Here is a 16,840-nt window from a genome sequence, read left to right on the forward strand (position 1 = left end):
GTGGTGCAGAGCTAAAAGCAGCTTTTTTTCTTATATCCAAATACTGATTTCTAGAAGAGATCAGATAACGGTAATATATTTACCACATGAAAAGGGTTTATATTGCCATTTATAATGCAAATCAATTTAGAAAACACGTAATATACAAGAATGGTTCATTTTGCAATTCCAATCATCTGCTGACAATTCATTGTAAAAGGGCCTTACAAAACATTTATATTACATCCAAAACAGTATTATCTGTAATGGAAAAAGATAAAAAGGTCAAACATTGGGGCACTATACCGCATTTCTAGCTTTCATCTCTGAATATGCAAAAAAACTCGTGGGAAGAACCCAAAACTGTCTTGCATGCAATCACACTTTTTCAAAACACACACTTTTTACAAAGACCATATTATTATTTCTGCAATTATATATATTTTTTGGCAGTTACAGTATATCCATTTTCCAATAAACATTTACATTTGGCGCAAAGTGTTTTCAATTTCGGAAGTCATACAAGGCAACAATTTGAAGAGTACATTATCGGTAACTGCCTGATACATTTCAGGGGTCAATTAGTCCACCGCACTCACACTCACTTATGACAGCATAGACTTGCTGCAGATTAGAACCCCAATCAGATTTCAATGCTTTAACTCTCACCATGACAACAAATAACTTCCCCGAATCACCTAATCAGTTTTTAATTGAATAGGTAGAGTGCAATGTACCATATACATCTTTAGCATCAAATATATATAAGGACGAAACTAAAATATTAAACAAATAACAAAATAAATAGACTGCTTACAACACTGGCTATCCTTAATTTTGCATGTATTATCCAACTTGTTTTGTACGTTTAACATGTAAAAAAAACTCCAACATTCTCGTCGTTTGCATTTGTTCATATCCCAACACATTGCATTAGATTGTAATATTCTTAAAATCGACTCAAATCCATGACACTGCTCATTTGTTGTACTTTCATATTATATCCTGCAGCTTTGAATATTATTTAAATCTGTGCTTCCAAATCTATGTGTGTAATCCTTCAAAGCTTATGCAATTTTATGTACAATTTAATTTTAAGTGAGAGGTTACGTAAAACAGCGCTGATGCAAAAATTATGGTCCTTCCAATCACGTAAAACTCTGGGTTGACATGATGCTACGAGTTGGTAATAGATGAAATTCGTAATAAAAACAAATCATTACAATATAATACGAAACAAAACTTAGAAAACAGCACATCTTGTTTCCGTGAATACAAACTACTAAATTGATGGACATAAGATTTACTTTTGTTGTAAGTCAAAAACCTTTGGGTCATACATGAAAGCCCATACGAGCAAAAAAGTGAAATGTTATCAACTGCGTAACATGGCCAAATTGATGCTGTGCCTTGCCTTTTCTTACACCGAGCACTCCATCCATGCTTTGTTATACGCAGGATACACGACTGCAATATTATCTTTGTCAGTCTTCAAACTCGCGCAATCATAGTACTCCTGTTCTAGTCAATGCATAAGCTGTCTGTGCAATGAAAAATCAATCTGAAAAGTTTACCTCTTGAATTAAGGCCTTATATGGCTTGGCACATTCTTATCTTTCAGAACTGGTTGTTCCCTATACCACTATCTGTAACCTTGAGTACACAGACACTGGACGAATACTCATCCTTCACGTTAAGGTAGACATTGCAGGGTTTTAGACCATTCTGTTTTTGCTTAACTAAACAATTGAACCAAATTGTCCTGCCACCTAGGGACAATCACATCGAACGTTTTATTTTACACTCTCTCAATTGGGATATGTCGTGGTGTTTATTAGGTTGTAGTTTTCCACTTTTTCTACATATATACTTGTTTATAGAGTTGTAGATGTATAGATGTAACACTATATTACATGGTAAAGTGAATTTGGCCACCTTTTTGTGAAAGTAAACATATTTGCTTAAATTAACATTATTTTCAAAGCAGAGGAAAGTTGGTAGTCTGATGCAAAGTCTTCACGGTTGTTTGCATGGAGGCCACAGGTAAATAACCGCACTGTGCAGCCAAAGTTTTCCTGGTCATAGATGTTCTTTGCCTGCCACCGTTAAGTCTGTTTGAGACGCTTGCATGGAGGTCCCAGCTGTGGAGACTGGGCCGTGGCCAAGGCACGGAAAGCATCCGCAACCAGGTGAGGGCGAGACAGAACCATGGACTTCCAGCCCGCCGTCTCCATTACGTCCATCGCATGACTGCAAGTACAAGTCAGGGTTAAGCGAGCTCCTAATAAGCAGTGTCTATAAGGATTGGGGCAAACGGTTAGTCTCCATTAAAAGGGACTGTAATGCAAATTGCCAGGTAACATCATCAATGTTACGCAGCTCAGTGACAGTCACACTCTCACTAGACTTGCCTGTTTATTATGAAGTCAATGGCCCGGGCCTTCAACTGCTCTGCACTGTGCAAATCGGCCAAGATCAAAGTCTCTACAACATTTTCCACCGACAAGTTTGTGCATAGTGCCTCCTCGCACATCACCTTCAACCTCTCTAATGCATACTTGAGAAAAGTAAAAACAAAGTGCAATTTCAGTATTAAGAACACTATTTTCTCTACCTATTTCGCTTGTATAACATTCCCTCACCCCATGAACTACTTTATAAACGCAGTATATAGCAGTCAAATGTTTGAGAATTTTCTTAAAACATGGCATCAACCTTTCAGCATATTTATGTTTTAAGTCATGTATTTATTGATCTCTACTATAATTAGGGGTCCTTGTCCTAAACTTTATTATATTGGTTACAAAGTCATGCAAATTACAAAGGAGGTGAGATGTTGTTTTCCAAGAGCTTAAAGAGTTTGGTTGTTAAGCTGATAAACAATGCAACTGCAAGCCACCATATTTCAACTCTAGCAGAATATTAAACTTCAATGAACAAAGCTTGAACATGCGACTTTATACGATTTGTATTCTTATTTCATTACAATCGCTTTAGGAACTATTGAATATGATGTTCCAGAAGGGAGAGTAATGACTCTTAACTGATTATCTGGCAGATCTTCAGGAACAGCAGGATATCCGTTTCCTTAATAAAAGTATATTTGTTCCAATTTATTTCTATACAGCCATGCCATATCAAACAATCTTTTAAAACACTTCCCTTTATTTTATTACTAATTGTATCAATTGTTAATGTGATTAACAAAAAACCCTCAATACAAGAACACACAGCCAAATGGTTGCGCTTAGGATAAAAATGCTGCATGTGAATGCACTTCAATGCACACGTACTAGCCTCTAGCATGGACTAATACCAGTTTGACATTCAATTCAATTGTGAAATTGCATGACAATTTATATTTTTTGTTGAAAATTCAATCATCTCCCAGGACATCAATTCCAAAACCTGAAAGCACTAATGTGAACGTCTGCATCATATACATTTGCTATTCATATTATTTGTGACACGGGCTTTAGAAAATACTTAAATGCTGTTTTAATTTCACTTGCGACCTACAACTGCATACCGATACATCACAAGGTGGTGCGATCTCATGTTAATATTTTAAGCATGTAACCTTGTCAGCAGCGGCCAGCAGCTCATCAGCCATCTTCTCCAGGTTTGGAGCCCTTCCCGTATAGACAAAACTCATCATTTCCTTGAACACGTCAGGCTCCACATCATTAATCTCCACTCGATTCTGCAAGGTAGCAACACAATATATTCAAATTAACTTCGGCATATATTGGGAGACGAAAATATAGCATTAAATAAAATAAACATCCTTTATATCTACACAACACATGTAAAGTGGCTCCATTCAAGTTGTATTCAACTTGCCGATGACTATTTATTGCACGTAATAAATCCATTCTTGACACACATGCAATGGCCTTCTGTGAATTGTTGTATAAAAAATAGCTATAAAATACAATCTAACATTCCCTCGGAATGAATACTTTTTGATAATAAATGTGCAATGCGCCAAAAGAGTTACTAGGGTAATAGTTCAACATTTGACAGCACTCTCAAGAGATACTTATCAACCGATCCATTGTGACAAATGCACCTTGGAAATGTATGATCACAGTATTAATGTGCTGTATTAAGATTGCATTTAAAGATACCTTTTTGCTCTCTTCCATTTCATGTTCAAACATAGCATTAAAAACAAGTGACCGACCTGAAAAAGGTAAAGCAACTGTTAACAAATACAGTAAAACCTTGGATTGCGAGAATAATTTGTTCCGGAAACGTGTTTGTAATCCAAAGCACTCGTATATCAAAGCACTCGTATATCAGTTGTGATCACGTGACGCTCGGCAGACAAAGCGTATACGTACTACTCGTATTGCAAAACCTCACTCGTTTATCAAATTAATATGTATTAAAAAATTTTGCTCGTCTTGCAAAACACCTGTAGACCAAGTTACTCGCAATTCAAGGTTTTACTGTACAGTGAATTGGAAAAACACCGGAATGTGGTACAGACACATTTAGATGTTATATCTAGAGATCAAATAATCTAGATACAAAAGAGGTAAAATCCAGATCCATATTTTATTTCATATGGCATATCCATTACAGATTTGTCAAACATGGACACAAATAAATGTCCAAATTAGAGGCTCAAAACCTACACAATAACTGCATTGTGAAAAATGAATTCCTGCACAACGATGATATAGTGAAGTAAATAAAAACGGAATAAAAACTTTAGCAACAGGATTATTAAATATGTTTATCTCTCACACAATACAATATTACATTTATATATATGTAGTGACATCGCTAATGTCACTGTGTAATGCCGGCTACAGAGAGGCACGGCGTGCGATGTATTAACATCACGGGCACCACGTGGATGTGTGTGCAGTACCGGCCCGAGAGGGGCATGGTGAGCGCTGTCTGACAGTGCTGAGTGGCACCACGCTCTGCGTGCGGTGCCGACCCCTACAGGATAGGGTGTGAGAGTGCTGGCCATGGGAATGGGGTTACCAAGGGCCATGGCACTTGACCACGAAGGACACGTGACCGGTAAAGTGTACACAGGGCCCCCAGGTGGGGGCTAGGGGTGGTCACGTGTCAGGGCCGGGAACCCGCTAGAGGATTCCAGAAGGTGGCCGTGGCCAAGGGCGGAGCCACCCTCGCCACAGAGGATAAAAGCCGGGTCCCTGAGAGGGACCGGCTGCTGTTGTTCATCCTGAAGAATATACGTCCTACAAGAGTCACCAACACGTGGACCCGGACCCCGGCCAGGGTCCGGTCCGTCGTAGCTAATTCCCGTGTAATTAGTGTAGATAGCCTGGTGGTCCACCACCATAGGTTGTTCATGTGTTAAGGGGTAGTACCCCGTGTGTCGGTTGAAGAAGTGCGTCTGTGACTCAGTTGAATTCACTACACATATTTACTGATGTATCCTTTAACAAAAAGCATTACAAATTGACGTAAGCATTTGCCAGTGTTAGTTAATAAAATTCAGTGTAAAACAGGAAATGGCTGTAGTTGATTATCCCAAACTAATTACAGTATCATTAATTATATGGTTCTATTGTACACTAAACGACACATGTGTTGCTTGTTGTGGCACAGACCTGCCAATACGGCCTTGTGGGCTTTAAACTCCTGGCCACCAACACGAATCAGGCAGTCAGTGAAGCGGGAATTGTCCCAGATCTCCCCGAAGTCAACTGCCAGCCGGCAATCTGGTACTTTGAATGTACTCATGCTGGATTGACCAGAAATGTTCACGGAATCCTGCACCACAATAACCTGCATAAACATCAACCAGCTTTGAGAAGGCATTGATGATTTTTTTTTACAAATCCTCACTTAACTTCACATTTTGCATGAAGATGTAGGCTTTGGTTCAATCAAGCAAGCAAATCTGCACAAACATCCTATATCAGAACAAGTGTTGTGAATAATGCCAAAATAGTGGTCCGTGAAATGTTTTTCATATTAATAAATTTTCATTCTATATTTTTGTCAAGTTATTTTACACTGTATAAACAGTTTCAACAGGTAGTGAGGCCCCTAATTATGGGTTCTGCACAACAACAGAGGAAGTGAACAGCCCTCCTTGATGTGCTTCCTTTCATGATCAAAAATGCTTGTATTTTGTAAAGGATTTTAAAGGTAAAAAAATTAAATCTGGTGATTAAAAGGACCCCCCCAAGGACAAGAAACATTTACATCAAACTGGCTGATGTCCGAGAATAGGAAAAGGAATTAATGTGGCGACATTTAAACAAAACACTTTATGTAATACCTGACATTCTAGTTTATAAAAATGTCAAGGTTTAAATATAAACACTATCCAGAGGGAGAAAACCTAAAAAAAATTACGATTGATTATTTAATTGTTGTGCTATGTTAACTCTAGCACCAGTGGAAGAAAAAAGTGCTAGGAGAACTCATGTTAACAATTTCCTTGTATGGAACAGGGAAAGTAATTATTACAATCTTCAATTAAGTAGAATATTGACTCCAACTGTGCAATTGTAATGAATAAAATAGAAAATTACACATTAGCTGCAGCATGTCATACTTACTTCACCAAAGAGTGTCAGTTTGTTAACTGGAAGCAAGCTATTAGATTCATCAAACAAAAAATCTCTTCGAATGAATTTTTTAAATCCCCAGCCTTTTCCTTGGACAAAGCGGTATGCTCGCGGGGTATCTGTAAAAAAATAGGTTTCAAACAATACTCACCAGTTCTTACAATAAACTGTGGTAATTTCATGTAATGGGAAAAAAAAACTTCATTATATTTTCAAAGTGTAAAGATAGCAATGTATTCTGAAGCCCTGCGCCACGGTGGCAGTCAACTACCTCGCCTGGTATATAGGTCATGGGTTCGATCTCAACCCGGATGCCTGTATATTTGGAGTCTGCATGTTTTACTTGTGGTTGCATGTATTTTTATCCAGGTCTTCCGGTTTTTCCCTCCATATTTATAAAAATCCAGAGTATTTGGCTGCTATGCATTTCCACACAATAAGCCATCTCGTTAAGCTATTGTTTGTGGCCAGGGCACTTCTGAAAAAGAGCTATGTACAGTGAGGAAAAAAAAGTATTTGATCCCCTGCTGATTTTGTACGTTTGCCCACTGACAAAGAAATGATCAGTCTACCATTTTAATGGTAGGTTTATTTGAACAGTGAGACAGAATAACAACAAAATCCAGAAAAACGCATGTCAAAAATGTGATCAATTGATTTGCATTTTAATGAGGGAAATAAGTATTTTACCCCTCTGCAAAACATGACCTAGTACTTGGTGGCAAAACCCTTGTTGGCAATCACAGAGGTCAGAAGTTTCTTGTAGTTGGCCACCTGGTTTGCACACATCTCAGGAGGGATTTTGGCCCACTCCTCTTTGCAGATCTTCTCCAAGTCATTAAGGTTTCGAGGCTGACGTTTGGCAACTCGAACCTTCAGCTCCCTCCACATATTTTCTATGGGATTAAGGTCTGGAGACTGGCTAGGCCACTCCAGGACCTTAATGTGCTTTTTCTTGAGCCACTCCTTTGTTGCCTTGGCCGTGTGTTTTGGGTTATTGTCATGCTGGAATACCCATACACGACCCATTTTCAATGCCCTGGCTGAGGGAAGGAGGTTCTCACATGGCCCCGTCCATTTTCCCTTTGATGCGGTGAAGTTGTCCCGTCCCCTTAGCAGAAAAACACCCCCAAAGCATAATGTTTCCACCTCCATGTCTGACAGTGGGGATGGTGTTTTTGGCGTCATAGGCAGCATTCCTCCTCCTCCTCCAAACACGGCGAGTTGAGTTGATGCCAAAGAGGTCCATTTTGGTCTCATCTGACCACAACACTTTCACCCAGTTGTCCTCTGAATCACTCAGATGTTCATTGGCAAGCTTCAGACGGGCATGTATATGTGCTTTCTTGAGCAGGGGGACCTTGCGGGCGCTGCAGGATTTCAGTCCTGCACGGCGTAGTGTGTTACCAATTGTTTTCTTGGTGGCTATGGTCCCAGCTGCATTGAGATCATTGACAAGATCCTCCCGTGTAGTTCTGGGCTGATTCCTCACCGTTCTCATGATCATTGCAACCCCACGAGGTGAGATCTTGCATGGGGCCCCAGACCGAGGGAGATTGACAGTTCTTTTGTGTTTCTTCCATTTGCGAATAATCGCACCAACTGTTGTCACCTTCTCACCAAGCTGCTTGGCAATGGTCTTGTAGCCCATTCCAGCCATGTGTAGGTCTACAATCTTGTCCCTGCCATCCTTGGAGAGCTCTTTGGTCTTGGCCATGGTGGAGAGTTTGGAATCTGATTGATTGCTTCTGTGGAAAGGTGTCTGTTATACAGGTAAGCTGAGATTAGGAGCACTCCCTTTAAGAGTGTGCTCCTAATCTCAGCTCGTTACCTGTATAAAAGACACCTGGGAGCCAGAAATCTTTCTGATTGAGAGGGAGTCAAATACTTATTTCCCTCATTAAAATGCCAATCAATTTATACAATTTTTGACATGCGTTTTTCTGGATTTTTTTGTTGTTATTCTGTCTCTTACTGTTCAAATAAACCTACCATGAAAATTATAGACTGATCATTTCTTTGTTAGTGGGCAAACGTATAAAATCAGCAGGGCATCAAATACTTTTTTCCCACACTGTAACTCAGTGGGCCTTGCCTGGTAAAATAAAAATAGTTCAGTTTAGCTTTTAACTTCAAGGTAGATGAAAATCAGACCTGGATTTAAGTGTATGAAGATATAGTTCATATGGATTAGGTGAATGTGTTTGTGTATTAATAATGCTTGTCTTTGTAAACATGGTTGTGTGACGTGAGTTACATGTTAACATTACCAAAGACAACACCAAAGCAAATAATAAGAAAAAAAACATGAAAGTTTAAAACAAAAAGATAGATTTAGACTCTCAGAAAAATGTTAATAGCCTTAGCAAAGCACAGCAAATGTATGGATGTCATCACTTAAAATAGTTATCGCGCATTGAAAGAGTATCCTGAAAGTAATAAGGTAATTATATAACAAACAATATGAACCACTAAAGCAAGGTAAAGAAGTGTGAAATGGGATGAAAATGCCAACCTTTGTAAAACCACCAGAAATGAATAAAAAAATGGATGAGAATACAAACAAAAATAATGAAGTTGTAATAAACAGTGAGTGCAAGCAGAAAAAACAAAGCCGTCACTTGATAAATTACAATGGAATAACACATGGTGAAGATTGTAAAACTAGGAAAAGAAATGTCCGTGAATGACAATGTCCAGGTACACTAAGCAAAATAAAATTATTATTGGAGGGTCAATATCATGGAAAACAGAAAAAATATGCATAATGGAAACTTCTGAAGGTGGAACAGGATCAAGAGCACTTTTGGAAAATGAATTTGATAATGAAAAGTTGCAATGTGCTACAGGATGAAAGATTCCAATCTAGTGCATATTACCTACTATGAAACACTGATTACAAATAGAAACACTGACACATGGAACAAAACTACAAAGTCCACAAAGCATGGAGAGAAGTATGTTGAGAATTACAGTGAGAAACTGAAAGAGGAACACGTTGGTCAAATCAAAACGGCAAATTAGAGACATCATATTCACTTTTGTAAATATAGATTGGGCTTGGACAGGACACATCGCTAAATGGGATGGTTGATGGATGAGACTAGTGGTCGAATGGGAAGAAAAGTAGAGTACATGCCCAAGACGATGTCAAACGTAGACAAGGAGATATTAGATCAGCTCATGTGAAGGATGAGGGATGGTGTTCGTAAGGTTTATAAAATGTTTCAAGCAGTCGATAAATAATGGCTGATTATGATATAATCCTGTTACCAAATACACATATGACGTGAATTGATACTTTAATACAAGTAGTTTCACCCATAGCCTTGGTTTCCTCTCCCTTGGCATTAAGAATAGAAATCTTGAACTTGGCGTAGACTTCACTCTTGGGACAGCTGACCAATACCAAGTACAACGATAGGTAATCTTTGCTCTCTTCGTCAAAACCCTCGGGGTTTATGCGTAGGCACCTGATTGAACATATGAACAAGACATGGTCGTTAATATTAGGTGTGTATGTACGCGCAGACTACATTACTAAAACAATATAGTATGAACTAAAACATGCACTATGCAAAATTGTTCTAGTAAAGCACCTCCGTGAGCATTGATTTTTTTTAATGTCATAAAATAGCCAGAATTTACTGTACCATTTCAATGTATCATTGGTGCCTGCTGAAAATGTAGAACTCTTGAGAACTTGGCCCATTTCTTCACGACAGAAGCTGAAATTGTTGATGGTCCACATATAAGAGAACTTCACGACCTTAACCTGAAATACACGAGCACATAACAGCTATAAAGCTCAATCATTACCATAAATACATGACCATTGAAAAACCCTGAAGTATTTCACCCACACATCTGAATATTGTGCTCAAAAACACAAACTGTCTATAAGGAAAGAAACATTACTGTAAATGAAAGGGTCTTATTAGTGTTCTGGGATTACCTTGCATGTTCATTACTGCACAGCGTTAACACAAGTCTCAACATGTCATAGATTAGAGTGTGCAATAAAAGGCCTTTTTATTTTTTTTATTTGATAAAAACTGCTGCCCCTTTTGTAAAAATACACTACCAGTCAAAATCAGAGACAATTATCTAGTGTAATGTTGTTAGTGCAATTCTATGAACTTTGCAATCTGATGTACAAAAATAGCCTGTACAATGATAATCCATAATTGCACTTACACATAATTATGAAACCATTATGGATCGCTTTGCGACGAACAAAAAACGTGTAAAAGTTAAATGCATTAGCCATGCGCATACTTTGACCGGCACAAGATGGAGACCCGTTGAATGTGATTGGCCACAGGGGAACAAGTTACCTGTGTGTAGCACCAGCTTTCTGCGATGGGCGCATTGGACATTTCAGACGGAGGTGGGGGGCTCGGGGCCCTGGACATGTTTGCATTGAATGCGAGGGAAGTGACATCATCAGGTGACATTAAGGGGGAAGGGACATCATGAGGTGACATTAAGCAGGAAGTGACATCATCAGTCAACATTAAGAGGGAAGTGACATCATCAGGCGACATTAACATGTAAGTGACATCATCAGGCGATATTAACATGTAAGTGATTACGAGTTAAATGTTCTTGCTGTGGTTTTCACACCTGACGATGATTGCTTGTGTTGCGGTCGAAACGTCGTAAGAATTTTATTGTTTTATATTTTTTATTATTTTATTGTTTCCCTTCTACATGGTGACTTTACCGAAAGAACAAAGAATATGAATCGCTGCAGTCACGGAAGATTTAAATAATTAAATAAAATCGCAAGAGATTGATTATTCGTGCAAAAGAGAGTCGCGTAACCGATCACTCAGGAGTGGGACCTGCGCCTTTAGTGGCACCCCGACGTGAAACGAGCACACGGCACCAACTGTCCCCACTTCCTGAAACGGAACGGGGTTTTACAATCGATGCACGTGCAACTAGTCTCAATGATTGTTGCGCACAGGAGTGCTTCAGGAGAGCATCAGCGAGGTTTTACTGTTCCTCCTCCACTGGAGGGGCGCAGGCTACAGCACAGCGGTTTACCACCAGGCACTCCGTAGTTTGGGTTGTGTGGACACAACATCGCAGGGCTGTGAGACTTCTTGAAGGAGGAGATGTGGCACATCAGCCTGTTGATGTTTTGATTTAAAGCTTTCGTTACTGCAGTAATTCATATTCTTAGCTCTTTCGGTAAAGTCACGTTGAAGGGAAACAATAAAATAATAAAATATATATTGTGTTTTATATATATTTTATTGTTTTATTGTTTCCCTTCAACGTGACTTTACCGAAAGAGCTAAGAATATGAATTAGTGCAGTCACGAAAGCTTTAAATCAAGAGTCCATCTATGTTCTGAAAAGAGGAGGGGGGAGATGAAAAATTAATTTATGCTGTCTGAAAGCCACCGTAAGCGTGAACAATCAATTAAGACCTGAAATGGTTTATCAAATCCTTCCAATGATTGCTAAGCCAGAGTCCATCTTCTCGGTTGAAATTGTCTCTGTGTTTGTATATGTGGATGGCCTCATGAACAAATCTCTCATGGTAGCCAGATGGATTGCAAAGAACCTCTGTCTTGGAGAAATCAATGTCATGTGAGCCTACTGAATTATAACAGTGATCTGCCATGGCCGAGGTGTTGGTCCTACCGTGTTTAAGGTCTGCTTTCTGTTCACGAATGCGGTCCGAGACATGGCGTTTGGTTTCTCCAATGTAACTACTACCACAGAGGCAACTTAGTTTGTAGACACCAGGGTACTGTATGTCGTGATAGCGAACTAATGCGTATAATGCTCCAACATTTATAATGAACTTAGGTGGGTGACCACTATTGATTCCCATGTCACAGGGCTATACCTAATACATGAAAACTTGAAATGAAACTTGAAATAACAGACTGTTGAGGCAATTGCTGTTGGCGAGTAACAGCGTCCATGAAGGCTGGCACAGCACACGAGCAGTGGGTGGCCAACAGCAGGCCCGGCCACCAGAGACCCACAGGGACACATAGAGACTGACAGAGACACACAGAGACCCACAGAGACTCAGAGAGACCGACAGAGACACACAGAGACCCAGAGACACCCACAGAGACACACTGAGATACACAGAGACCAACAGACACAGAGACTCATAGAGACCCACAGGGACACACAGAGACCCGTACAGACCCGTAGAGACTCATAGAGACCCATATAGACCCAGAGCGACTGAGACTCGTAGACACCCATAGAGGCTCAGGGACTCACAGAGACCCATAGAGACACCATCACCACCACCATCATCACAACCATGATCATCACCACCATCACAACCACCACCACGATCACACTGCACCAGGTACTCATTTAAAGCCATGCCGACCCATGGAAAGCGGTTTAAATATTCGGCACCATTATTGGTCGTGAGTGGGGAGGAATTGAACTCTGTTCACTGGGTTCGCAACACAGCGTTGCAAGCCACCACACTGCCGCTCCCCATTAGGACGACGCACACGGCATTGACAACCTTGATGCTTCCGGTTGCTTGCGATGAAGTGACCGGTTGGCTCAGCCTGTCAAGAGCACCGAGCTGTACCGCTGAGACCATGGGTTTGAAATTCAGGCAACTTGCTTGTGATTTTAAACCAGGTTTCTCAAGCGTATTGCATTTGGCTAAATTCCAGCTGAGAATGAAAATATCAGTTTCACTCTCGTACGTGAAACATTTTTCTCGGTGGCAGGGCGTGTGGGGAGGTGCTGCTCATGACTGTTTGGGGGGGGGGGGGTGGTAGTGACACGTGGCCCCCCAATGATCCGATCAAAATCCCTCATTTCGATCGGATCATTGGGGTTTACAGTGAGGGAAAAAAAGTATTTGATCCCCTGCTGATTTTGTACGTTTGCCCACTGACAAAGAAATATAATTTTAAGAAATATAATTTTAATGGTAGGTTTATTTGAACAGTGAGAGATAGAATAACAACAACAAAATCCAGAAAAATGCATGTCAAAAATTCTATAAATTGATTTGCATTTTAATGAGGGAAATAAGTATTTGACCCCCTCTCAATCAGAAAGATTTCTGGCTCCCAGGTGTCTTTTATACAGGTAACGAGCTGAGATTAGGAGCACACTCTTAGAGGGAGTGCTCCTAATCTCAGCTCGTTACCTGTATAAAAGACACCTGTCCACAGAAGCAATCAATCAATCAGATCCCAAACTCTCCACCAGTCAACGCCCTACCTGGTTGATTGACGTTGAGAGACCACGCCCACACACGTGATCGTCTAACGTGGTCGATTCCCACGTCTACACAGGAGGAATCGATTAATGAAGGTTCATTTTAGACCACTGTTGATTCCCATGTTATCCCAATGCAAATCGATTTTATTAGCCTAAGCCACAAATAAATCGATTCCCATGTTATCCCAATGGAAATCGACTCATACATCCGTAACTCTACTATAATGGATTCCTAATGTTATCCCATTAGGAATCGGCGCGAGTATAGTTAATCGAAATTTAAATCGATTTTCACTGCAGGTGACTTGGCGCAGCAACCACGGTGAGCCGAGCCGATCGATACATCATCGGGTGCCAGGTTGTGGTGGACGTGGGGAGCGGTGGTGCAGTGGTTAGCGCACTGTGTGTGTGTGGGGAGCGGTGGTGCAGTGGTTAGCGCACTGTGTGTGTGTGTGTTGAGTTTGTGTGCGTTGGGGTGGTAGCTGTGAACACAGTGGGTACTGTGTGGTTAGTAGTGACAAGTACATTATTATACAGCAGTGCCTTAAACTTGTTATTAGATTCAAGTATAACGTTGCAATGACTATTGTTTGCTAAACATAACTTAACATTTTTAATGACTGAGTTGAGTTTATGCGTGCGTTGGGGTGGTAGCTGTGAACACAGTGGGGACTGTGTACTCAGTAGTGAGTAGTACATTATTATACAGCAGTGCATCTCATACACACACATCTCATACACACACACATCTCATACACACACATCTCATACACACACATCTCATACACACACACCTCATACACACACACATCTCATATACACACATCTCATACACACACACCTCATACACACACACATCTCATACACACACATCTCATACACACACACACATCTCATACACACATGCATCTCATACACACACACATCTCATATACACACACACACATCTCATATACACACACACATCTCATACACACACACACTCGCATGCATCTCATACACACAAAGACAAAGACCCCCGTATAGCCTTAACAGACTCGGGGCAATGGCTGGGAGCCAACACCTATGAAGGCCGGCCCAGCACACGATGGGGTGGGTGGCCAAACACCACGCCCGGCCGCATTTGTCTCCCAAGTGGCGATGTTCACACCCTGCACCAAGTACTCATTTAAGGCTGAGTTGACTTCAAAGACGGAAACAGGAATACTTCTTCACAATTATGGCAAATCGCCTGATGAAGCTGGTTGTAATAATCAGTGAAACGTCATACTCTAATGGTAAATGTTCTGGGTTTACTATCCAATACACCAGTGTGCTGAAGCAGTAACTAATTGGCACGTTTTGTTTACGTGAAATATGCTCTGACTTTAACATAGCTATTTCTGTGACCAGTTACAAGCTAATCACTCAGCTATTTCAATGCTAAATTCTATGCTAATTCCTTTGCCAAGGGGTACCTCTGCGGATGTGTATACTTTAACTTAGCTATTTCAATGAGCCATTTCAATGCTAAATTATATGCTAATTCCTTTGTCAAGGCGCTTTGTGTTTTTCTTCTCACACAGCTTAAAGGTCGTGATCTGAGCGTGGCTTCTCTCACTCCAGCGCTGTCCTCCAGACAGTCTCGTCCCTTCACCTGATGAAGGCCGCTTGTGTTGTGGCCGAAACGTCGTGATTTTTTGTTATTTTATTTTCACCTACGTGACTTTACCCAATAGAACCAAAGAGTATATTTTATACTTTTTGCATTGTTTACAGTCTGGAAGCTACCCACATGGCAAATTTCAAGTTTGTTGCATGTCGGGAAGTATGCTAAACATTTCGAACAGACACACATATTCACAAATTTCCCTTTTATCTATACAGACGAAGGGGTGGGTGACAGCACCACGCCCGGCCGCCTTTGTGTCCCCAGTGGCGATGTTCACACACCACAGCAATTACTCATTTGAGGCTGAGTCGATCGTCACCGGTGGTGGCCGTGAGCGAGAATTGAACTCGGGTTGCCGGGTTCGTAGCGCAGTGCGCTAACCGCTACACTACAATGCGTTAAGCTTCCACATGCGTGGGTCACGTGACAGATTTGACGTCACAGCTCACTTGCCGTGCAAAAAAAAATCATTATTGAGCTCCCCCCCTCCTCCCCCCAGAAAAAAACACAAAAGTGTATTTTAATAATTTTTGCGTGGTGTACAGTCTGGAAAGTACCCACATGGCAAATTTCAAGTTTGTTGCATGTCGGAAAGTACGCTAAACATTTTGAATAGACACACATAATCACAACTTTGCCTTTTACATATGTATGGAGATAATTTCGGCCAGGGCTGCTCTGTGTCAGCGACTCTGAAAAATCTGCTGACACCCGGCACACCACGTCCAGTGTGTACATTTCGCTATCGCCGTGGCTACCGGGGCTGTGCTGCCCACTCCACTCCGCACCAGCGACCCGGAAAATATTCAGTGACAGATTAAGCCCTGATTATTATTCACACAATTACACATCCAGTGGAATTTGAACACGTGATTTCGTGCTTACGGGACAAGGTGTTTACTCGGGCCATAGCTGCAGCTCCCCAATGCTGCATAAACCCACGGTTCTTGTTAAAATTCCAGTTACAGTAATGCTACTTTATCAGGCACTGGCTGTATTTCCACTGAAATACACAAGGAGAATTCTCTGTTATTACGAATCTTATCTGACATGTTTAAGTGGTGCTTTTCTGTTCGGTGAAATGTGTTGCTATTAAATGTAATGCGAGCAAAGAGACGTGTTTATTGATCGCTTATCGATCGATTGACTTCATGGCCGAGCGGTAGCGCGTTGCAGATGTTTGTGGTACGAGTCCCACGACCGCCCCGGTTAACGCTGTGGGTGTATGAACTGTAAATATTGCGCACTGTCTGCTTCACAGTCGGATGCTAAAGATCTCGGAGATGTAATTTAAATAAGTAGTATGCCACGTGTGTCGGCACAACTCTGTAAATGCGACAACTACTGTGGGCTGTCCGTGAAGCGTAGCGCCTCCAGGGTGTAGCCTCGTGTGTACTCTGAGCTTGTTTCG

General features: G+C 40.8%; 1 protein-coding gene across 3 annotated transcripts; it reads right to left on the bottom strand.

Moving 5' to 3' along the window:
* Window positions 1–2,230: 2,230 nt before the first annotated feature.
* Window positions 2,231–11,000, bottom strand: LOC142908805 (speckle-type POZ protein-like). Of its 3 annotated transcripts, none has more exons than XM_076059419.1 (8): window positions 10,883–11,000; window positions 10,199–10,320; window positions 9,867–10,018; window positions 6,537–6,664; window positions 5,577–5,739; window positions 4,110–4,165; window positions 3,560–3,682; window positions 2,231–2,536 (listed from the first exon to the last, which is right to left on the bottom strand). In XM_076059419.1, the coding sequence occupies exons 1-8, from the start codon at window positions 10,958–10,960 to the stop codon at window positions 2,381–2,383; spliced, it is 978 nt and encodes a 325-aa protein (XP_075915534.1). In that variant the 5' UTR covers window positions 10,961–11,000; the 3' UTR covers window positions 2,231–2,380. The 3 variants fall into 3 exon arrangements, with proteins under 3 accessions (XP_075915534.1, XP_075915533.1, XP_075915535.1); XM_076059418.1 differs by having other exon boundaries at window positions 2,232–2,536; window positions 5,577–5,754; XM_076059420.1 differs by lacking the exon at window positions 10,883–11,000 and adding an exon at window positions 10,743–10,830 and having other exon boundaries at window positions 2,235–2,536; window positions 5,577–5,754.
* Window positions 11,001–16,840: the final 5,840 nt, after the last annotated feature.

This window comes from Petromyzon marinus, unplaced genomic scaffold, assembly GCF_048934315.1.
Source record: "Petromyzon marinus isolate PM22_M1 ecotype Great Lakes invasive population unplaced genomic scaffold, UKy_Petmar_22M1.pri1.0 PM_G_Scaffold_101, whole genome shotgun sequence".
Lineage (NCBI taxonomy): Eukaryota > Metazoa > Chordata > Hyperoartia > Petromyzontiformes > Petromyzontidae > Petromyzon > Petromyzon marinus.

Coding starts and splice junctions, on each gene's coding strand:
- LOC142908805 (XM_076059418.1), bottom strand. CDS start 10,960: ATGTCCAGGGCCCCGAGCCCCCCACCTCCGTCTGAAATGTCCAATGCG. Junction 10,019..10,198: donor ACCAATGATACATTGAAATG/GTACAGTAAATT, acceptor ATGTTCAATCAG/GTGCCTACGCATAAACCCCG. Junction 6,665..9,866: donor AGAGGAAACCAAGGCTATGG/GTGAAACTACTT, acceptor ATTTTTTTACAG/ATACCCCGCGAGCATACCGC.